This window comes from Lontra canadensis, unplaced genomic scaffold (genome assembly GCF_010015895.1).
Source record: "Lontra canadensis isolate GAN:19392208 unplaced genomic scaffold, GSC_riverotter_1.0 scaffold179, whole genome shotgun sequence".
Taxonomy (NCBI): Eukaryota; Metazoa; Chordata; class Mammalia; order Carnivora; family Mustelidae; genus Lontra; species Lontra canadensis.
This window is the reverse complement of record NW_022631173.1, coordinates 2015790-2040612: the sequence shown is the minus strand read 5'-3', so window position 1 is coordinate 2040612 and position 24823 is coordinate 2015790. Positions and strand designations below refer to the sequence as shown.

The 24823-nt window shown below is 45.2% G+C and overlaps 1 protein-coding gene across 3 annotated transcripts in view; it reads right to left on the bottom strand.

Moving 5' to 3' along the window:
• The window catches only part of AGBL4 (ATP/GTP binding protein like 4), a 1476328-nt gene that overhangs the window by 83011 nt on the left and 1368494 nt on the right, over positions 1 to 24823 (bottom strand). For all 3 annotated transcript variants that reach the window (XM_032846637.1, XM_032846636.1, XM_032846638.1), the window contains exon 9: positions 15556 to 15667. In XM_032846637.1, the coding sequence (XP_032702528.1) occupies positions 15556 to 15667 (112 nt within the window). The remainder of the gene's footprint in view (positions 1 to 15555; positions 15668 to 24823) is intronic.

The following is a 24823-nucleotide window of genomic DNA, read 5'->3' as shown; positions in this document are numbered from 1 at the left end:
GGAGGAAAGAAAGAAGGAGGAAGGAAAGGAGGAAAAGGGAGGGAGCTGGGAAGATGTTGGGTGTTGGAAGGCAACCATTTTACAGCATGATGGATTCATTCTGAGAAAGAGCTTGACAGTACAGAATTCATCTTTTTATGACTGTGACAACACTAATACATTTATTTCCCTTCTGAAATTAACTTTCTAATATTAAGAAAGGTCAAGATGAACTGCAGCAAAATGAGACATTTTGTCATTTTTAACAAATTATACCAAAGCGGACTGTCAGATTAAAGGGGTCACCATTTTGAGGTCTAAACGCTGGTGCCAATTGCATATTAGAGCTAATGCTTGTCTTTCTCGCCGTTCCCTGCCCACAGATCTCCAATAGTTCCCTTTGGCCCAAATGATAAAACTCAAATATCTCAGCCTGGTGTTCTGAGGCCCTTTAGAATCTGGTCACTTTTTAAAAAATCCATTTCTTCCCCGAAGGGACATTCTAACCAGCCAGTCCCATCTCCTTCCTGCTATTGTCTTCCTCCTACATGGCTTTGCTCCTGTGATGTCTCTTGTCTTAACTGCCATCTTTCCTACTGGATGCCTGTGCAGTCTCTCTGTCCTTTCTCTGCCTTACCCATCCAGCCCACTGGCTGGCCCCTTGTTCCTCAGGATTTGATTTCTTCTGGTCTTGAGCCTGACACTTCTGCTCTTTTAGCCTTGAGTTGGCCTTGGCCACAGCTTTGACACGGAGTTCCCTCTGCCTCACCCACATCGGCCTCTACCCTACCTCAGAGACATTTGGGGAAGACTTGGAGGGTGTGTGAGAGGACACTGAATATGGGTGCTTTGTTAAAAAGAAAAAAGAAAGAAGAGCCATAACCCTCTGCCTTGTTCTTCCTGCTCCCCTTCCTTTGATTCATCCATTTGTGTGCTCTGCCGTGGGCTGGACTGAGGGGGAGGGCATCTGGACTCCCTCAGAAGAATGAAAAGAAGCCCTGACTCTTGGGAAAATTACTTAATACCTGTAGGCCTTAGTTTCCCTATTTGCCACACAAAACACATAATCCCTACCTCACAGCATTGCAGCAAGCTTCAAACGAATGCTTGTATGTGATTGTGCTCTGGAAGCTATACATCTCTGTGACAGATTAGTGAAAATAATTAGGACAAGATCCATGTGCTAGTAGTGACTCATCCCCAGGGCTGACAGTGCATGTGCTCTAATCTGGTAGAAATCAGAGGGGCCTGAGTTTGAGTCTCAGCTCTACAGTTTGGTCTCAGTGGGCAACCTTGAGCATGCCATCAGCCCTGGGCTTATGTGTTCTCTCCCTCCATTCTTTTTCTGTGGAAGGTTAGTTTGGAAGACCTCTTCAGTTTTTTTCCAGCGTGAGGTTCTATGGCTCCATATAGGGTTCTCTAAGAGCCCAGAGGCCAGAATGAAGTTACTAATTCAAGGTTAAAAGTGAGTGCATTGGAATGAGCCAGCCCCATTCAAGACCCAACTCCCAATTTGCCTGGCATGTTCAACTCCTGGACTTCTCAAACCAAGTGCTCTTTACAGTGGTTGAGGGAGAGCCACAGTATCCAAAGTAGTGGCATAAACCTGGTATTCCATTTACAATGTCAACTGAATCTAAAGACAATGGTGATAATTCTGAACATTTGCTACTCAGAGGTGTCATCATTTTCAAGAAAAAGCTAAATCAATAGAACTCCTCTCTTCTAGGTTCCCTATTTACATGTCTTTTAAAAATGAAAGAGGAGACCCTCTGAGCAATGGTGAGCCCCCTATTGGCTACTTTGCCCCCAGGGAGCCACTCACCCTCTGCTTTGCTGCAGAAGTGGGCCCTGGGTCACAGGGAGCTCCAGCTCCAGCTCTGCCATCGCTTCTCCCCACCCCCTCTGCCAGTTGTAATGACCTTGCGGGTTCTAACCGCTTTTCATTTGTTCCTTCTTGCAACTGACATTTTACTGATGTGTTAGGTATTGTGCCCTGGGCAAGAGAATGCAGAGGTGACAGAGATATAGTTTTATCCTTCAAGGAGTTCACAGCTGAGTAGAGAAAACAAGCACATAAACCAATCAGCATTATGTGGAGTGATAAATGTGTGCACCAGGGGAGACTGGGGTTGGGGTGGGTGGTTGTGGGGGGTGTTATTCACGCTGAGCCTTACTTTCCTCACCTAAAAAACAAGGATAATGACGCCCATTTCATAGGGCTGTTCTACGGATTTGATGAGGCAATGCCTAACACATAATAGATGCTCAATAAATATCAGCAACTTCCCCCTTTCCTACTGCCACCCTGACCCCAGGGTACTGAAAAGCTGTTTTCATCTGCCCCATCCACTCCAGAAGATCCAGTCACATAGCAAAGAGGTCTATTAAAGAACATGCCTTAGCAGTTGGAGGATTTTTCAAGGTCGTAGCCTGGAGCTAAAATCTAACAGGAAAGAAACTGTTCATTTGTAACTGGGAGCCTGAGTAAGCCAACTTTTTTGACTGCTGAGTGTGTGCTGGTCACGCCAGGCATCTAAAGAAAAGCTTTGGCTTTGACAGGCCCTGTAGGCATAGCCAGAGAGAGGCCGTTTCTGTTAAGTGGATTTAGCCGCCAATCAGCATCCAAACTCCATCTTTCAATGAGCCCTTGTCCAGGGCCTCAGCGGGTGAACCTGCTCCAAGCCACACTCGGGGTCTGGAATTGCCCAGAAGAGGGTTGGTGAAGATTATGTTCCTTGTTACTCACTTTAGAACTCTCCTTGCTGTCTCATCCTTAGGGATTATAGCGAGTCTCTCCAGCCCCCGGAAACACACACACAGAGGGGCACCTACCTACACCCTAGGAATGACAGAAACTCTCTTGCCCTCTGAAGGCTGAACTGTAAAATTCACCCAGAATGGATTAGAGCAGACAAATAGAGGAAGCCAGAAGAGAGAAAGGCTCCCAGGGCAGGATCCTCTGAGCTTAGTGTCAGGCAATTAAAGGTATCAGCTCCGCTGAAGCAAGACTCACAGATGGGAGTTGGGGAGTGGTCAAAGAAGCCATGTTAAGGGATAAGGGCGAGGGCCTGCTCACTTTTAAGACCTGTTTGCAAGGCTATTTCAATAACCAGAGCTAGAGCTATTTTGTAAATACTACAGTTTAAAGATGGCGATAATGTTCTGAAGTTAACACTGAAATATCAGCTATTGTACATTACTAGATTTGAGCTTTTAATAAGAATAAATGCTGACACTTATCGAGTATTTATAATATACCAGCCTTAGAAAATACTATACAAGTGAAGTGTCATTTTCAACCCTTACCACACTCTGTGAAGAGATACTACTACCCTGGGTCACAGCTCCGGGCACAGAGTCTGAGAGAGGTAAGATGGTAGACAGAGCCAGAATTGGAGGCTGGAGGCAATTTCTGACTGCAGGGTCCTTGCTCTAAATCCCTAGGAGGAAAGGGTCTGCCCCTCCTTTTTCCCACTGACTGGGCAGTGCTTAAAGGTCAAGGACTTAATGGACTAAAAAGAGAACTCAGTATGAAGGGAAGGCAGGATTTGAGGTTTGCTCTGGGGAAGTGGGGTCCCTTTATGCTTACCTAGAGGGCAAGGAATTGGCAGACTTTCCAGGGTGTTAGGAGCCTGGATGTGGGTACCTCTGGGATAAGAGTGAACAGAGGGTAGTAGAGGTACAGTGGATGGATGGTTGCATGGGGGGACAGATAGAAGGACGGCTAGTCAGAAGACAGATGATGGGCATCAACTGACCCCAGTTTCTTTCTATAATGTGGGCTGGGCTCGTTGCCTCAGGCTCCAATCGTAGGGATTGGCCCAGCACTAAGTACCTGACTCAGGAGTTCGTTTCTATTTTATAAAATGAGATCCTTCTTTATATCTGGGTGGCCAGGTCCCCTCCTCCTTCCATAAATTTCCCCCCCCCGCAATTTTAAAGTTAAAATGTACTTGTAGAAAATTGCTGGGAAATATAAAAAAGCGGAGAGGAAGGAAACAACCCTAGTACCCAGAAATACCACTGTTAACATCTACTTCACATCCATTCTTTTGTGTATGTTTTAAACCTAGTTGTTATATGTCTTAACATATAATACATATGCAACTTTGTCTTCTGCTTCTTTTCACTTAAAATTATAGCATAAGCATTTTTACAATATTATAAACTCTTCATAAACACCCATTATATGAATGTATCGTGATTCACTTAATCAGTTTCCCACTGTTTCCCACTGTTAGGCATTTAGATTTTTTTCTCGGTTTTTCACTATTTATAAGTAATATGGACTTTTTTTTTTTTTTGCATAAATCCTTATTCACACTTCAAATTATTTTAGCCTAGCTTTGTAGTACCACAATTGCTGGCTCAAAGCTACAAACAGTACGTCAATATATTTTAAACCCCAGAAGGTCACAGTAACATCTTTTTTCTCTCCTTTTTAAATTTCATGTCCTTTCTAGTCCTTGATAAAGAGCCCCCTGGATTTCCGGATAAAGTCCAAGCTTCCCGGGGTAGCACACTGGGCTCTATGACAGGCTTCTGCCAACCACTTAGCCTTACTTTCCACCCCTTCTCCACATGCTCCCCTCAGTCTAGCACACCGAACTCCTTAGAAATCTCAGAGTCTAGTCATCTGATACCTGTATGCTCACCCATGCTGCTCCTTCTGCCTTTAACTCTTCCCCAGTCTGTCCAAACAACTACTAGTCTTCCTTCAAAACTCACGTCAGAGGTCACCCTCCCCAGCAAGCCTTGCCTGAACCCAAGCCCAGTGGAGGTGACCTGCTTCCCCCACATGGCATCTGGATTCCTTGCCTGTCATAAGGCTTACCACCCTGTCCTGCCATCATTGGTTTGCAGAGTCAGGAGCTCTAGACCAGGGGTTTGCAAACTTTCTCTGGCCATGGAATCCTTTATTTAAACGCATTTGTCATAGTGATAAAGATTAACATCTGTTGAGAATATATGTGCCCGGCAAAGTGACTTCAGCAAGTCACAGAAATCAGTTCAGGTAATCCTCACAACAACCTCTTACAAAGGCGAGGCAGACACTTGGAAAGGTAGGGGACCTGCCCGAGATAGCAAAGCTAGTGAGTGTTGAAATGAGATTTAAATATGGGCCTGGGCCTGAGCTCTTAAATCACAAAGTTATACTGCTCAGGTTAAAATGGAGAGAAGCCCCATGGGAGGGGGTCCTCAGACCTCTTGCAATTTTTCTGGAAACAGTTGGAAAACCACTGCTCTCTTCTGGATCATCAGTTCCTTGAGGGAAATGACTGTTTGCTATTTGCCTTTCTATTATGATATATAGTGCTTGGGCTATGAAAATATTTACTAAATGGATAAATGAACAATCTTTTTTCTTTTGAAAATTATAGGAAGGTTACTTTTTTTTCTATATACCTGACTAGCTTGCAGTGAAAGCGAGCAATGCGAACCTGGCATGACTTGCTGAGGGGGAGGACATCAAGGCTCATTGGCCAGGATGTCAGGCTGTGTCTGGGATGATAAGACTTCTCACAGCCAGACACCTGGGAGCAGGACAGCGCTTGGGAGGTGGGCATTAGAACTTCTGGAAGATGGGGCAATTTCTGGTTGAAAGGTTAAACAGTGGAAGCAGTGATTAGTCTGGTCCCTTTCATCAGAATTCAGCTCTCTCCACCATGGTAAATAATGGACTAATTAGGCATCTGGCTTACTTGATTTCCCATGGCTAAGGCCAATTTCTGAAATGCAATATGCTATTTGATGTACCAGCATGAATTCTTCCTGGGCTCCAGAGACTCCCAACAGCAACAGCCAAAAATAACTCTCGGAGATGTTCCCCACACAGTGAACATGAAATACCCTAAATGTGACTTGTACTCTGTTGTACGCTGGATAGGCTGAGAGCGTAAGGGGATCACAGGCTGTATGCTGATCCCAACCAGCTCAAACCATGGGCCTGGAAGGGGAGGAGTTTGCCAGAGTTGGGGGTGGGGGGATGGGGGAGTGGGGGTGAGAAGTGGATAGGATAGATATGGATAGATATGGTAATGGGAAAAGCTCCTGGAGGAGATGACCTGGGGGTATACTGGACTGGCTGGGTAAGTGAAAAGAGGTTATTCCAGAACTATCCAACAGAGACTCTTTTTAGCTCATTAAGGCTGGATAATTGGATGACTATGGGATAGGGAAAACGGGGAAGCAAGCTTGGTCTAACTTAGGAACAAGGGTAAGTTGAACAGACATCAGGAGCAGAGAGTGTGTAAAGAGAATTTTAGAATTTATGGATTTGCAATGGAGAGCCTACATGGCTGGATCCTAACATTCTAGAATTTCTGAATTTGTGAGCTTGAGAAAAAAAAATCCATATGTGGGAGCTCACAGTGACAAGGGATCAGCAGGGGCAAAGTAAGGAGGAAAGAAGATGAGTCACTAGAAATGTAGAACAGTGAGAGAGAAGGGTGGGAGTTTGAGAGTGAGGGTGCTGTGGATTTCTCTGGGCTGCTTTGGGGCTATCATGCTGGGAAACAACGTGTCTGTTGAGGTGGCTAACAAGGGTTCCCAAACACTCATCAATGGCCTAATAAGCTTGGGTCCCTGCCAGGTAATGGACGTAGAAGCTGAAAAAGAGCTTCTGTCCTTGAGAAGCTCCATCTAAAGAGGCAGGAAAACTATTACTAAAACACAACAGCCTGTGTGCTTTCACCGGGGTGCTCTGGAGCTAGGGGATGCCTATAGAAATCCAAACAGCCACCCTTCTGGGGAGACTGCATTTTAACCAATGCTTAAGACATTCTCATTGAGCTACCAGTGAGTGACCAGCCCTGGCCAGGGAAGCAGGGAGGTGAAGGCAGATCGTTGGCTCTGAAGGGGTTTTCGATTGAATTGAAAAAATTGGAAGCCAGTGGATGCCTGAGGAGATTCTACTGTGGCACCAAGCCCACAGAATACACTCCACGTGTGTTTATGGAATAAACCACTAGATGAAAGAAGCAAAGTCTGATCATAGAAGAACAAAGCAACAAAACGCTTTGTGGGCCAAAGGGTTCAAGGAAGTCTTCGAGGAGGCAGGCCTGGAGGTAGGTTCTAAAGATTAAGTAGCATTTGGAGAGTGACTTAGTGTCTCTCTCTCTTTTCTTAAAATTATTAATTATTTTTATTAACATATAATGTATTATTTGCCCCAGGGGCTTGATGTCTCTCTTGACTTGAAATACTTTTCCTCTTCTTTACTCAACAAATTCCCATCCCTCCTTCAGAACCCAGTTCCAATGTTAATTCTAGGTCTTGGTAAGTGGATTTCTTCTTTCCTGCCTGTCTTTCCTTTCTCTCACCCAATGCACATTCATGGAAGACCTGTGCCCTACACAGGGTGTCAGGGATCAGAAATGACTAAGGTGAAATCTAAGACCTCAGTGGGATCCCAGTCTCTGGTGGGGTATGGGAGCTTGAGAGAGCGGGGTCAGTGAGGCCAAATGCATAAAATACCAGTGGCTCCATTTCTTATAGACCTACTATTGGAGATTATGTATATACATATTACTTTATCCTGAGAGAAATCCCGTGGGATGGGTATCCCAGTTTCCAGATAGGGAAAAAGAGACATAGAGTTTAGTTGACCTGACTCAAATGGAAGCTTCCGGAAGCTCTGCTGGCTTCCATGCCATTGAAACAATATGCATCTAGTTAGTTGATGAGAGGTATTCAGAGTCTTCCAGGATGAAAAGATGTTAGAGAAACTGAAAAAAACAATCAGCTTGACAGGAATATTGCTCTGAAGTGAGAGATCCATCTCTCCACCCGGCTTGCTGCCAGAGTCAAAGTTATAATCTAGAGAGTTAGAAAAACCATGTCTTTTATCACAGGTGGGAGAAGTTGCCCTTTAGGAAAGTAATGATTTCTCTTAAAATTTCTTAAAGTTTCAAAGCCATCTCAAACTATTGTAGGAAAAATTGTAAAAATTTCATGAACCAGCAGCACCCTGTGTTCTCAGAGCCCACTGCACAGTATTACATTTACCTCCAGTCTTTACTTCCAGACTGAACCTTTCCCCTAGTGGCTATTTACTGACTTCTTGGGCCAAGCTGGTAGGAATGGAAAAATATTTGAGGAGACCAAAGTGTATGATCTATGGCTGTGGTGTGAATGCACTTAGCTTACCCCTTGCGAAACCTCCAGCAGCTGGCTGCAGTCTGCCCATTTCCACAGGCATTCCTCTTCACCCTATCCCGGGCAATAGTCCTTCTTCACATTTATAAACACTTCATGTTCACATAAGGTGAATACATTGGGTCTCTCTTCAACCTGTGGGTAAGCTAGTCAAGGGCATATTCCTACCTTCCGGCGGAAGAGCAGACTGAGGCTTAGGATTGATGTTCACAGGACATCAGCCATGTGCTAAGCCCCTCCCTAGGCATTCACTCCAAGCTGTCTTTCAGAGGCAGGAGCCCGACTTCTGGACCTTGATGTGGAAATCCTGCCCATCAGTGGAGCTTTCACAGCCAACATCCAGCTCCAAAATGATGCAGAGACGCAGACTATTGAAGCCAAATGGGCCTTGTGGAGTCATCCTTTAACCCTTACAGTGTAGAGACTGGGGTGCAGGAGTGGGGGGAATGAAAGTCACAGAGAGGGGTAGAGACTTGCCTAGCAGCACCAAGCAAAATAGGGGTTTATCCAGTCTGGTGGGGGGTGGCTAGTGTTCTCAGTCCCTCTTGATGCCCCAAAGACAAACTCACAGCTTTAGCTGTCCCCTCCAGGGGGTCTTTGGGGTAACTTTTTGGAACAAAAGTTTGGGAACCTACAATCCAGATGCTTGAGCTCTCTAGGCCTCAGAGAGACCATGTGCTAAGGCCCTAGGCATGTGGTTTTCACTGCGGAAGCACTGCTCCCTCCTCAGGGGTGTAAGCATCCTGCCTAGGGGGCGTACTTTCCCACCCCAATGCCATAGTTGTGGCCTCCTGCTTTCCTAGTTTGCCCTGAAGTGCATATATGGGTGGGGAGGGGGTTCCCCCAACCTCCTACCCCCCCCATGCTTGCCAAGGTGACTTTACCTCTCCCACCAGCAAGGTTTCCAGGCCGTCAGGTGTGAACACACAGGTGGAGCTTGATTTCTAGTGAGGAGTTCCCATCTCAGGGCCTTCCGAGCCGGTGACCCAACAAAACCTCTGCCCATGCTAAGAGCAGATCTGCTGGGCCTCCTCCTGCAGTTTTGACTGGGTGGGGAGCCCATGCCTGGTTGTGTGTTCGTGCATAAGTTCTTTGTGTGATTATGTATGACTTGACACTTGTCTATCTGGTATGTACCACATCTATGCTTTTCTGTATATATGTTCTGTTTTATGTATGTAAATGGAAGCATTTTCCACATATCTCCATGCTGTGCGTGTGTGTGTGGGTGGGTGTGTTTTCCGGGCAGTGTGTGTGCAGGTTCTTTGTGTTAGATGACCATGTCACCGACTGCTCCATTTGCCATGCAGATGTGTTATAACTTATTTATTTGACAGAAAGAGAGCAGCTTCTCTTGAGGACTACAGGAGGCAAGCAAGGAAAAAAAAAAACCTCAGCCCTGTGTTGCTCTATTTTAAAAACTGCTCGTGTTGTTATGGCAGCTAATTTTCCTTAAATGATTTAAGGAAACAGATCTGTCTACGAGCTACAGCCAAGTTGTTATAGCAACACAGGTCTTTCTCCTCCAGAAAAAGGGGGGAATCTCCCACCCAGAGCATAGAAGTCTTTCACAAAAGCAACCTTTGTGTTCCGAGAGACTGGGGGCACAGAAAAGGGCTGAAGTGGACCCATTTGCCTCCTGCCATCAGTTCCTGGGGATTTTCCTTAGCAACTGCCCTCACCACTCTCCAGCTTGGATCTCATCGACCTTTGGCTGGACTTCACAAGAAGCACCTGATGGGCCTCTCTTCTTTCCCTTCGTCTCATCTCCTTTGATCCACTCTCCACACTGCAGCTTTCCCAAGTTGCTAAAGCATATGTCATTCAGCATAACAGTCTCTGTGGTGCCATATTCTCTGCTACATGCTGGATACGCTGAGAGCATGTCCTTGAAAGGCACGCCAGGAACGTTGGCCTTTATTCCACAAGTAATGGGGAGTCACTGAAAAGTCTTAATCAGGGGATAGAGACCCAGGTGGATTTAAATTTTAGAATGACTCTAGAGTTTCTAAAGTGGGGGACTGAGTGGATGGAAATACTATTCATTGGTCCCTGTCTCTCTTGCTCAAACATTTTTGATGGCTCTCCATTGATGACGCTGATTCTCAAGACGGAGAAAGGGTGTGTGCTGGAATATTCCTAAAAAGTGGCATTTTGTTTCATGGCCTTGATTTTTTTTTATATGATATTTTTTCATGATACTTAATTCAAATAAAAATCAATTTAAAAGAGGGCTTAAGACCTTTATTTTAATTAATTAATTAATTAATTTACATTTATTTGAGAGAGAGAAAGAGAGCACAAGTGGAGGATGAGAGGGGCAGAGGGAGAGGGAGAAGCAGGCTCCCCGCTGAGCAGAACTCCAGGATCATGACCTGAAGCAAAGGCAGACACTTAAGCAACTAAGCCACCCAGGTGCTCCAAGACTTTGATTTTACTGAGAAGAGAGCACTGGGCCATAGGAAAAAGCCAAATTCCTTGACTCCATATTCAAAGTCACCCATGAGCTTCTTAACATCTGCCTCTTGGGCCACCATCTTGCAGCTGCCTCTCATGAATCCTGCACACCAGCGCCAGCAGCTGAGGCCTCTCATCTCCATTCCACTGCTCAGCTCTCCCCTGAATGCCCTCTCCTCTCTCCCTGTAACCTGTCTCATCCCTAAACCACAGCCTCCAGATGAACTATTACCCACTTCTAGAGGCCCCGCCCAATGTCCCTGAGGAAACTTCCTCAGATCCACGCCCCCGCAACCACACACACAGAGGATTCATTTCTCCTAGCCCCATACTTCCAAAGCATTACATGTTCTCTACTCTAGCAACCTTCCTGGCTGCCCTGGTTGAAAATGATTCATAAAGTTCTGGCCTTCCCATTGGATTGTGAGTTCTTCCTAGCCTGCAATCCTGCCCCGTTGATCTCTATAATTCCGGAGGTAATCGAGGGTCTTGTACATGGGTACTTTGAGAAATGTGTGCTTCATTCAATTAACTGAGCCTTTTAAAGCAACATCTGCTTTTTAAATCTCTGCCAAATAGTTCTCTGGGTACACCTCTCAGGCAGATAGTTGGGTGCTAGAAGACTTACAGATGGGTGGTCCTAGGAAGCCCATCTGTAAAGGGGCTTCACTTTTTAAGATTGCAACTGGACCTGGGTGAGAGAGGAGGGCCCTGTGTGTGCTCTTGCGTGCGAGTGACTCTGGCTGATGGTGTGATGTGAAGTCACTGTCATTACTCTATGGTATGTGTGCCAGGATAAAGCTACACTCCCATGGCTAGGGGGTGAGCTCTCACCTGGAAATTTCTGTCACGTCTGGGGCTAATTACCTGGGGAAGAGGTAGAATACTCAGACCTGATATCAGAAGGGGAAGGAGAAAGCTGGATGTGGAGGAAGACCTGCTCCCTGGTCTTCACCACTGGAGGTAATGAAATGTCTAAGAGCAGCTCCTGAACAAAACGTGTTTGGATGGCGGGAAGGCAGGGACCCAGGGATCTGAGGGAGCCCTTGGAGGCCAGAGAAGGCTAAGCTCCATGGTGGGTGGAATGTGGTGGGCACTGAGGCCAGGAATGGAGTGCATGAGTAAGGTGACCAGAAACCTGTGTCAGGGGAACCAGAGTGGGGAATGCCATCTCAGGCTCTGTCCCTGAGAGCTGAGGACAATCTCAGCAGGCTGCAGGGGAACCCGCGAGAGGGCTGATGTCCACAGACCAGAGCCTGAAGTAAAAGAGGGCACAGCAATAGTGGCACTAGCATCTGGAACACTCTGAGGGAGAGCTGAGATTGGGGAGAGGTGTGTGGTCTGGTTGCTTCTTTTCATCAGGGAAATCTTTTTAAAACCAACTCACAGAAGCTCTGGTTTACTTCATCATTTGCTTAGCATTTACTCTGAGCACCTGCTCAGAGCCAGGTCCCTGCTGGGCACTGGGGACTCCCAGATCCATCAGCCAGACCCTGCCTAGGGACAGTCCATCACAACTAGTAAACAAAGGCCACGCTGTCCACAGGGAGTGCCCCAGGAGTGGGGCATAAACCACTTCATAACTAAACCACTTTATAACTAAGATCCAGTGTGGTCCTCTGGGTAAAACACTCCATGGTCAAGGGCATCATTTAGTTTCCAAGGTCCCGAGAGGGGGTAAGGGTTTAGTGAGCAAAGGTCTAGGAAAGTTGCCTTTGAAGTAAATGCCATCATTAATGCAGGACAGCTGGCTCCTGTTGCCAGGTGAGAACATAGAAGGGCTCATGCCTGAGACTCACAATGCAGGCTAGACATATCACTTCTGCTCAACTTCAAAGTCTCCATGTCTAAAGCTTGTCCACAGGTGCACTGCCCCTCCTGAGTTCCCATCTCAGGAGGGGCGACGACATCTACTCCGCTGTCCAGGCCAAACCATGGATATCATACAAACCTCCTTCCTGTCCCATCAGCTGGTCACTAAGCTACCCACACCCCTCCATAATGCCTCTCCAGCCCTACAGCAGCAGGCTCTACTGGTCTCCAGTCTCTAGCCTGGCACCCTCCAAGTTCACCCCCTTACAAGCACCAGAGGAGTCTTTCTGAAATGCAAACCTGATCCTGTCACCTCCCGGCTTAAAATCCTTCCATGCTCCCCATTCCCATGAGAATAAATTCCAAATTGCACCCTGTATCATAACCCCCTTTGCCCCTCTGTCTGCCCCTAGTGCCAGCCACACTGAATGACTTGGCCGGCTCCTGAGGGTGCCTCCCTCTCAAGGCAGGTGCACAGATGTCTCCTCTGCATGGAAAGCCCTCCCTGCCCTGGCAATCTTTCATGCATCAGCTCAGGTGTGGCCTCCTGAGCTGGGTCCCTTCTATGGGCTCCCACAGCCCCTGTGACTTCCTCCATGAATGCACTTGAGATAACTGCCTGTAAATGCCTGTCTCCACCAGGCTGGGAACTTCTTAGGGGTGGACAGCGGCTCTGATGATTGCCAGAAACCAGCATAGAGCCCGAAGGAGTTCGGAGAGGAAGGGCGATGCTCCCAGACATAGACCCCGTCCACCAGCAAGTGTCTGCTGATTCTCTGCTTGCTGACTCTGTCAAGCAGAAGGCCACTGGGATGGAGGAGTGAGGCTGTGAGCATTTAGAAATGAGGCCAGAAGCTGTCGTGGCAGTTCACACAGCTCTGGCCTGAGTGATTGTGGTGACGTACACAACAGCGGAGGTCAGGAGGAGAAAGCATTTCAGGTTATTAGGGCAGATGCCCTTGGGTACTGACAGTATCTACAACTGGACACAATGCCACTTACAGTCAAATGTGACTTTGAATCCAATCCAGATAATGTTTGTTGAGGATGTGCTACACGCCAGGTACTGTACTAGGTGCTTTCTAATAGCTTTTAAGTAGAGTGACAGTATAATTTATCATGTAAACTGGGACACTTCTAAGAGTGAAAGGGGGTACTATTAATAAATACTCTGGGACAACAGGTATCAACGGGAACTGCCCCAGGGCAAGCCAAAACTTACAACCATCCTACCCATAGGTCACAGTTTGTGTGCTTCCCTACCCCAGCCACCATAACTCCATATGCAATTTTAAAATCTATATATATCAGTATTTACTTATTTAATGTCTACTCCTCCACAAATTGCAAGGGTTAGGGTTTTGTTCACTGCTAGAAAATATCTCAATGCCTAGTATTTGGAACTACTTAATAAGTATTTGTGGAAGGAAGGCAGGCAAGACTGGAGTAAAAGCCTGGGCATGGAGATGGGGAGTGGGGAAGAGAAAAGATATGGAGGGAGCTGGGATCCATGACTCCCATGTTCAGCTTGACTCCCATGTTGGTGCTCCATGCCCTTGCTTCGGTCTTAAAGGAGTGGACTTTCAGGAAGAACACAGTTTACTCAACAAGCTCTAAGTGTGTTTATTAAGATCCAACCAGCTGATGAGCACCCTATTTGTGGCACAAAAAGGGTCTAAATCCCTCTCTCTCTCAGTCTTGGCTGATCTGTGTTCTGTAGCATGGATGAGTGCCCAGTTGTTTGTGAGCGAATCAATGACTTCTCAGTGATGTTAGCAATGGCAGGCTAAAGCCTCTTCTCTTTAGCAAACCTAACTCTTCCCTTTGGTTTCTCCTCCATGCCCTACCCCCCAGCTCTCTCCTCAGGGATTCATCTAAGACACCTCTTTTTTTCAGTGGCTCCCACTCTATCACTTCTCCTATCCTGTTTCCTTTTTTAAAATCATGCCTCATTGTCCTCTCTGTGAATAACTGTTTTCTATCTATAAATCATGTTGAAGTTGGCATAAGAGAATTTGCCATGTTCAATCCAATTCCATTCTACCAATAGTTTATTGAATACTTACTATCAACCAGATCAGAAAAAAATGTCAGGGCTACGGCAGTCAAGGGGCCATGAAATCACAGTCATCAAAGTTAGAAGAGACTCAGGTGTCATCTCACTCCAGTATCTTCCAAACAATTGAATCTCCTCTATGCATCACTTTGATAGTGTCATTTAGCTTCAAGGTGAACCCTTTCAGTAAGGCAAAGTTCATAGCTCCTACATCCACTCTACTTTAGGCAGAACTAATTGTTAAAATTTTCTATTTCTCTATAGGCCTTACCTCCTCTTTTGTCCTCCATGCAGGAGATGTCTGTCCTGTCCTCTCTGATAGCTCTTTGGGGATAGAATGATTGTGGTCTGTTTCCTTTCTCTAACCTATGAAACCCCTGTGTCTTTTCCTGTTTCTTACAAAGTTTTGCCCCTGTGAACAAACTCAGTATAGACACCCACTATTCCCCTTTTTCTGGACTAGCAGGCCCTTTTCTCCAGGAACAAGTTCACCATGACTACCACAGCCCCCAAGCCCAACCATGTGGTTCCTGTGTGACTGTCCTATTCTTACATATCCTTTCCTCTGGGGCCAGAGTTGACTTGCCCAGAGGTGGCAGGTTCCCCAGGCTGGGCCAGTTACAGTCTTTTGGAACTAGAACTAGAAAATGAGAGTTAATCCCTCTCCAGTGGTGGGAGTCAACAAATGTGACACTTGGCTCCATGCCTCCTACAGGTGGAGAAGGCCAGTCTACAGTCTTTAGTTATGTGAGATACACTCGTACTCTTGTAATAAATTCTCTATTTTGTGTAAACTAATTGAAATTAGATTTCTTTTGCTTACAGCCAAAGAACCCTGTGAATCTGCTTCACTATATTTCCTTTATCCCAGAAGACCTCCTGAACCCAACTGAACCTGATATTTGCGAGAGGTACTGGAAGGTACTTGGGTCTATCCAATTTAAAGACAAGACCAACAGGCCTCATACTCAACCTGGTTTTGACCCTGTACTCCTAATTTGGAGCTCCTACTGGCATTTCCCAGTACAACACTGCTCTTTCCCAGATTAAACCTTAAAACCAGCAGGTGCTGAGGGAGTTTGGTTACTCACTGGGTCATTGTACATCTGGATGATGAGCTGTTTCACTCCATGCAAGGTGGGGTGGGCCCACGGAGAAGGATCCAGCCAGTGACGGTTCAGGTCAAACCCCATTAGAGAGCACCTAGGTAGTACCCAGAGTCAGAGTCAGTATGAACAGGACAAGCCAAACTTGTCATCTATAAATACAAATACAGCTTGGAGTAGTATTAGTCCCTGTCTCACCTTCCTAGCATTTATTTTTATTATTATTATTTTTTGCCAGAGACAGTTATAAACATTTTACATATATTAATTCACTCAATGCTTTCAACAACCCTATAAAGTTACTACTGTTATAATTCCCATTTTATATAAGATGAAGCTGAGTCACAGAGAGGTTCAAATATTTCTGTGGAGGAGTCTGACTTCAGTGTTCATGCCCTAAGACCACAGACCCATGGACATCTCTCATACAGGGCAGTAGAGCGAAGTGCTCAGACTGAAGTCACTGGTGTCCCTATTATTCTTCTCTGTCTCACACCCACAGCTTACCCATCGTCTCTACCTTCAAAATGTATTCAGAGCCCAACACCCTTTTATCAGCTCCATTGACGGCACCTTGAGCTCTGGCCAAGGTCCTGAGTTAATGATGTGGTTATTAGTGGTGTTGTTAGTGGTGGTGTTATTAGTGTTCCTATTTTGCAGATGTGGAAACTGAAGCACAAGGAAGTTATAAAAAATGGCTTGAGAAAAGAGGTGAGGTCAGGATTGGTACACAAGCAGACTGCATTCATTTGAGAAACATAGTCTAACAGAAGAAAGAAGATGTGCTCACAGGCTTGTATCCATTTATAATTCAGGACAATGTTGTGAGGATTAAATGAGATAAACACATGTAACTTCATTTAACATGGGTTCTGGTACATAATAGCAACTTAAAAATATTATATTGTTGTTTGATTGAACTTTTTATTATCATTTTATGCTACATCCTGTCGGAGTGACAGAATAATAAGTTTGCAGCCCATGGGCTGGGGTTGGCAGTAGACAGTAGTGGTCAGGGATAACTGTCTATCTTTTCCTCCAGGCTAGGAGTCAGGCAGATCTGAGTTCATAACCATTGTCTGATCCCTCCTAGTGTAGTAGGCATTTACCCATTTTCTTTGGGGAATGCCTAACATCTAACCCTGTGATTAGAGGGGACAGGTTCGGGGAGAGTTTGCTCCTCCATCATGACAGATGATGAGACTATGGTGGTGCCTTTTCTCCCACCACAAAAGACAGATGGGCCAGATGCTCCCTCTTTGTGATCTGCCAGCGACAGCAACAGGAAACCAGACTCAGTGGCAACAGTCACTTCCCTCCATGACTTAAACTTGGACTAGGTGATACAAGGCTGGGAATCAGGTGTACAGCCGCAGTACCATGGAAAGAGGTAGATTATTGCTGCCAACAGCCAATCTTCTGCCCTCCAGGGCTATTCTGTTAATTGTTTGTTTTCCAAATGTGGCCCTTCCTATAAATTCCCTTCTTGCTTAAGTGGCTGGAGTTAGTCCTTGTTTCTTTAACAGAAAGTATGCCTAACTATATAGCTCTGTAGCCTAATTTATATTAAACCCCAGAGGCTGGTCACCAAACAGATGGAACCATTGGTCTGGGTGCTATGCCCACAGAGCTCTTCCAGCTTTCACTCAGCCTCTAAAAATTTGGAATGGAATGTTACTTTTAACAACAGGACTTAATCACAAATGACTGCAAGCTTAAGATACTGGTTAGCTTACCTACTTCTCCTCTGCCTTCAATACGCAAATATTAAGAATGCCCTAAGCAATGCCTTGCTCCGTGATACTTCTATGACCTGATGCTCACCACCTTCCCAGGCAACTTATCTCATTCTTGGACAGCTCCACTAGAAAAGTCTTCCTTCTCTGTAGCTGAAATTTGTCTTCCCAGTGACTTCCTGCACTAGTCTCATCCTTGCCTCACAGAGTCACACAGAACCGTAAGGCTATGTTGTGAAGAGCAGAAGCTCTGGAAGTCACAGTTAGGTTTAAGTTTTGATTGGTGACCTTTTAAATTTTCTTTTTAAAAAACCCCTTTGGTCTTCTGGTTTATCATATGTACAATGAGGATAACAACCTTGATTTTCTGGATTGTGAACATGAACTACTAATGGCCCAGCAGAATCCTCAGAACAGAATGAATGTTAAATAAATGGCAGCCAGTGATGACTGGCAGTGGTGGAGATTGTCATATTGTTGAAATCGTCTAAATCTAAATATCACTTCCTCCAGGAAGACCTGCTGACTTACTCTTTGCAAATGTGGGATAGGTACTTTCCTCTGCTCCCACGGCATCCATTGCTCCCCGCCACCTCCCACCCAGCCCATCAGAGTGGCTACAGCACAAGATATAGTAATTATTGAGTCTGTTTTTCCCACTGGACCATGAATTCCTCAAGGGTGAAGATGATGTCTTATTCAGGTTTGTATTCTTATGCTTGACAAGAGTCTGGACAATGGTAGACATCGAGGAGTTAGTTGTTGAATGAACATTCCATTCTTTCCCAAGAATTTTCCAATCTCATATGATCAAGTTCTTATAACCATCCAGGCACATAGGTGGATTCCATTTTTCTGGCACTGAATGTCAAAGAAGGTAAGCCATTCCTTCAAGGTCACCTACTTGGTACTCCACAGGGTCCAGACTAGAATCCAGGTCAATTTTCCCAGGACCCTTGGTATTCCCATTTGGCCATGCTGCTTCCAGGTAGCCTCTTTCATTCAAAAAAGTGAGATTCAAAACTTAAGAGAAGGTATTATAGGCAAAAGATCCTGAAAGATCAACACCTTGATCCAGCCTGTTGATGAAAATAGTGTAGCTGGTGACTCAAAGGTCACTTAAGCTTCAAAGAATCCTGGAGCTCTTTAGAAGCTAAAGCATTGGTGAGACTCTTTAGTGAGCAGTACCTGTGCTGGGTACTTTTTGAGCTGATTTTTTAAAGAACATTTCTAATGGTAACAGTCTGTCAGTAGGTGGGTATTTACTAAAGAAAAACCTTAGTAAAGATGCAGTAGCCCTGCCCAGCTAGGGGCCGGGGAATAGACCTCTAATGTCTATATCATCTTGAGACAGTCACTTCCCCTCCCGGGGCTCCATGCTCTTCTTCTTCTTCTTTTATTTTATTTATTTATTTATTTATTTATTTATTTTTTACTTTTTAAGTTTTTATTTTAATTCCAGTTAGTTAACATATTAGTTTCAGGTGTACATCATAGTGATTCAACAATTCCATACATCAATCTGTGCTCGTCACGACAAGTGCACTCCTTAGTTCCCATCACCCATTTTACCCATCCCCCCACCCGCCTGCCCTCTTGTTCTCTATAGATAAGAGTCTATTTCTAGGTTAGTCTCTCTCTTTTTTTTCCCCTTTGCTTGTTTTGTTTCTTAATTCTACATATAAGTGAGGTCATATGGTATTTGTTTTTCTTGACTGACTTCTCTTGGCATTATACTCTCTAACTCCATTCATGTTGTTGTAAATGGCAAGAATTCATTCTTTTTTGTGGCTGAATAATATTCTATTGTGTAAATATACACCACATCTTCTTTATACATCCATCTATCAGTGAACATTGGGCTGCTTCCATATCTTGGCTATTATGAATAATGCTGCTATAATATCATTATATGATTTTAAAGCATCACAAATTGGGCTTTATCCCCAAAGTTAAGGACTTGGGGGAAGCACACATTTCTGATAAAATACCAAGAAAACAAAATATTCTAGGGAAAGTATTGATAGTTTTAAAAAGAAACACCAAATAGTCCAAGGGGTACCAATATCTTAATGTTAATTGCATGCCTTTTTCAACGTTTGATATTTGTATGGGACCCAATCTTTCCCTCTTGGAGTTTTCAAGTTGCCCTGAACCTTGAAGAAGGGATGCGCATTGGCCAAAAATCAAGTCCTCAGAGAGCATTCCAGGCAGAGGGTGTGTCATGTGCAAAGTTCAGCAAAGTGAGAATGGTTGGAAGTTACACATATTTCTAAAGGCTACTAGTGGTATTATGCTTGTGTCCCTAACTAGGCTGGAAGCACCAGGAGGACAGGGCTGATGCACTTTCTCTTTAGTGGTTGACCCAAATCATCTGCATAAAAGCAGAGGAATGGACAAGGAAAAGGCCATGCTCTCATACTATGATTGCCAGTTTAGAGTCACTAAGTGTGAAATCCTGGGTCTCTGCTCTGGGTCTCTGTCTCCTTGGTGCTCTTCTATTCTGTTATTTATTTCTGAGATGAAATTTCTGCATGAGCTTGAAGTCAGGACCCATGTTCTGACATGGATGGAACCCTTTACGGTAACAATGAGACACAATATTTGACATTAGGATCATTCTAGAAAATCCAATTTTATGGAAGTCAAATTTATATGCAACTACATAATATATATTTTCATTCTCTTGAATTGAAGATACTTTTGACTATCTTTTGTTTCTTCTTCCAAACTGTGAGACCGGTGGGGGCAGGGATTATGTTTGTGTCATCCTGCCCAGGCTCACTCCAACTTACCTACTACAGACCCAGGTGTAGAGAAGATTCATTATATCTACTGAATGAATGAGTGAATGAACAAGTGTATGAACAAATACCCTGAAGATGTGCAAAGTTTAGGTAATTATGTGAAGACTTTTTTTTTTTTTAAAGATTCAAGTACCTGTTATGTGCTAGACACTTTCACAATAACCAAATAAGGTAGGTATTATTAATCTCCATTTTAGGGTACCTGGGTGCCTCAGTCAGTTAAGTGTCTGTCTTCCACTCAGGTCATGATCCCAGCATCCTGGGATCAAGTCCCACATCAGGCTTCCTGCTCAGAGGGAAGTCTGCTTCTCCCTCTGCCCCTCTCCCCTGCTCATGATCTCTCTCTCTTTTTCTCTCTCACTCTCTCTCTCTCAAATAAATAAAGTATTTTTTTTTAAAAATCCTTATTTTATAAGTGAGAAGATAAAATCCAAAAGAGATTTGACTTTAGAGCATCACTTGACAACTACTAGGATACAGATCAGATTTGAACCAAGACCTTATCAATGCTAGGATGGTCTCCAGTGATTTTTTTGAGGTCCCCCCCACCACCAAGCCATGGCAATGCTGTGTCATCTATGAAAGAGACCCCAAGCTACTCCTGCGTGCTCTTCCTTTACTGGTTTCTTCCTCCTCTGCCTAATGGCAGAGATACAGTGGCTCCAGAGAACATTGCTCAAATGGCAAGTAAATAGCTCCATCTTATGAAGGGCATCATGCCCATCCTTTTTGCAATAATGGCAGCTAGAATGAGAGCAATGATTTTAATTCCCCTCTTTATGATTTCCTTTTCATCTCTTCTATAGGATAGAGAAAAAGACAGCTTGGTGGCTCCAGATCAATCTCATCTGAGCCCTGTGGGGCTGTGTACTACTCCTGGAAGGGTGGCATTGACAGGCAGAGAAGTATGAGGCATGCATGCAATTGTCTCTCAAACACAGCAGTTTTTCAGTATTACCAATGAGCTAGATTGGATTAAGTATATTTGCACCAAAAGCAAAATAAATATTGCTTTATTTAATGCCACTAAAAGGTTGGGATTCAATTGTCCTTGGCCTCAGGCACCTTCTAGCTCTACTGATTGGCCAGTGTCAGAATGCCAGACAGTCTGTCATCAATAGCTCCTGCAAAATGCTTAGCAGGTGGGGAGGGATCTACTGTGGTGGAGGATGGCAGGCAGTGTCCTCTGTCCCAAACATAAGGGATAATTACAACGCATCTGCTCCGCATCACCACCCCAGGATATTTAAAGCATTTCCTCACATTCTCTCTCAGACTATCACAAAAAGGATGCCACTTGGGCTGTTAAGGCAAAGAGGAGAATGGGTAAGAAGATAGTGGGGTATTTGGGTTGCTCAATCGGCTGAGTGTCTAGGTCTTGGTTTCCACTCAGGTCATGATCTCAGGATTGTGAGATGGAGCCCTACTTTGGGCTCCACGCTCAGTGTGGAATCTGCTTGAGATTCTCTCCGTCTGCCCCTCCCACTCATGCACTCTCTCTCTTTCTCTTTCTCTCTGAAATAAACAAGTAAAATCTTAAAAAAGAAAAAAGGTAAGACCATAGATTCCAAGTCAGAAGGACTTGGGCTTGAGTCCCAGATTTACCACTGAGTAGTTTTGTGACCTTGGACAAATTCACGTGTTTTGTTCAAAGACCTGAAAGCTCCAGGAGGGCAGAAACTGAATCTATTTCATTTGCCATTGAGTCTTCTGTCAGACACACAGCCAGCTCTCCGTGAGACTGAATAGAGGCTCAGAAAGCTTAAGTGATTTGTCTGTAGCCCAGCAAGGACAAGTGAGAGAGGCAAGACTTGAATCCAGTTTGTGAGCTCTAAAGCCCATGTTCTTAGCCATTGCTTTGTTCTCTCTTAGCAGTCCTGGGAGTCAGGTTAGTGTCCAATTGAGGGGACTCATGTAAGGTGAGGGGTGTATGTAATACCCTTAATTTTTAAATGGGAAAACTGAGGGGCACCTGGGTGGCTTAAGCATCTGACTTTGGCTCAGGTCATAGTCTCAGGGTCCTGGAATCAAGCCCTGCATCAGGCTCCCCTCTATGTGGGGAGTCTACTTGTCCCTCCATCCTTTCCCCTGCTCATTTCTCTCTCTCTCTCTCTTTCTCAGATAAATGAATACAATCTTAAAAAAATAAATAATTGGAGAAACTTGATCTCAATTGGAGGCTAACATGTAAAGTACCTTTGTGCAAGTTGACAAAAGGTGCCCTCCTCCAAGCTGACAAAGAGGTGCCCCTTCTGAGTGGGTGAAGTATTACTCTGGCTAGACGTGGGGTTGTGAGCAGTTACAGGCTGCCTGGCACCTTGACCAGGAGCCTTTGGGCAGTGCACAAACTGCCATACATGGGAGGAGGCCCTGGACATTCCCAAAGTCCATAGCAGAGCTAGGATGAGGTGGGAATTCCTACCTCCAAGGGTCAGCAAGATCTTGGCCCTGGAATGGTGGCCTTTCTGGCAAGGTGGTGGGGCTGGGGGAAGGGAGTACTCAGACCATATGTGGAAAAGGGATCATCTTTAACTTTGAAATTCCTGGGTCCTTTCTCCCAGAACTTATTACTAGAGGACAAGGAGAAGCTTTGTTGGAGTGCCTTTTCCCTTTCCATGAAGAGCATGTTATCTGGGGTTTCAGTCTCCTTCCGCCCGGTCTCCTGCTTGGTAGCAACACCTGGCTTGGTGGAAAGGGTGGGATTTCCACCTGGTGACTTAGGACAATTCTGAGAATCACCAACTGAAAGGACCCAAGATTTCATAAAATCCAATTCCCACATCTCAATGACAGGGAAACGGAGGCCAAGGTCACATAGCTATGTAAGACTAGCATTGGAAGTTCATTCCAGGACCAAGAGATTATTTTCCCTCAATAACAACACTGACAAGAAGTAAAAAGAACCATTTAACAAGGTCCAAGGGGGAACATTTTCTAAAGGAATGCCCTGGCCCTTGGGGTCTAGGAATCATCTATTTCAACTACTCGAATGAGAAAGGGAAAAGGAAACAAAAAAGAGAAGAAAAGTTCTTCAGGTTCTCACAAGCTCTGGGAGCAGATGAGACCCCTGCCCACCTTATCTAAGCCCAAAAAGTAGCTTAGATGGCAGTGTAGACCCTGGAGCCACACTGCCTGGGTAAGATCCTGGCTTTGGCCACATCCTGGCTGTGTGGCCTCAGCCCCCATCTAGGCAATGTGGATCTTGCTCACCTCAGAGGGTTGTTTTGAGGATTAAAATGAGATCAGCCATGAAAAATGTTGGAGACACTACTTAGTTTGAGATTAGGGCTATGGTATGCCCCAATAATGGGTCCATGATTAAAGGAGCGAGACTGATACAAAGCGAAGGTCAAGCAAAGCTTTATTTCATGCCAAGCATCAAGAATCTAACCGAACGTTCCGGGACGCACCTCTTACAAGAGAGGGCGACCCTTCTCTGTTTCACAGTCTAGCTTTTAAGGGCAAAGGCCATGTGGTGGGGCCTGGCCACACACAGGTTACCAGTGAGATTTTAACACACACAGGAAACTCCACAGTGATGCTAGGTGACCAATTGAGTTACAATTTATCCTCGTAGACATTTGATCCAGCCTATTACACCTTGATTAGGATTGGTGCCAAAAAGGCTCCCAAAGGGCGGGGGGGGGGGGCGCCTACTCCTTGGTAGCTAGGGAGACAGTATGCAACCCCCCCAACTGATCGATGTCTCCACTTGGCCTGACCCACCCTTGTATCTGGGCTTTGTTACCTGGAGCTGGTTTCTGGGACTTGTTTTTAAGTGAATCCCCTGGGGGAAGGGGAGCAGGGACAGTTTAAAGGTTAAACAACAAGGTTTTTGTTTAACCTCAATGAAAGCCTCTTGCTAAAATATAAAAATATAAAAATATAAAATAGGTCCTTATAGGCTACACATGTGTAAATTTGTCTTAGAGTTTGGTCTTGGTAGGACTGTGAGCATCTTCCACAAACTGGTCTCCACCTATATCTCCAGCTTCTTCAGCCATGTCCCAAATCTGTATACCACACAAGGCTCACACATGTTACATCCTATGAACTAATTGCAAGAAGGTGCCCCCTCCTGTGGGCTGATGTAATTCCTCCAAGGCCCAAGGCCGATCAGGCCTGGGCTGCATGCCAGCTGCCACCTGCCCTCTTAGCTGGCGCCTTTGTGCAGTGCGTGAACCTACACTGTGGTTTTTACTCCTGGATCTCTAGGACCTTGGACAAGGTATTTAACCACTCTATGTGCATCAGATTCCTTTCTGTAATATGAGGATAATATAAGAAACTAGCCATAGGTTCATGGGGTTATTAGGAGGAACCTCCCATTTCAACCCCAACAGGACTCTTAGTCTCCCGCAGTGAGAGAATGGCTCTTCCTCTGTATTCCTTTGTTTCCTCTTCCCAGAGGGCACTAGTGAAACTTATCTGATCCATCAACTTGAGAAAAGAGGAAGAGCCTGTTGGCCTCTGTTGGCCTAGCCCCTCCAGGGATGACTCACTGAGACCTGTGACCCTGCTGGGAGGTTCCATTCTGACCCCCTCTCTGTCACTGGTGTGCCTTCTGAGAAGCAGCTCACTTCCTGTTTGGCTTGGGGCTGGTGGCAAAGTTGAACTTTGGGGTGCCGTAGAAGGGGGCCAGTTTTAGCCACAGAGATAAACCATGCCTCCCAAATCCTGCTTTTATCGAGAATAAGGCTAGTATTTTGA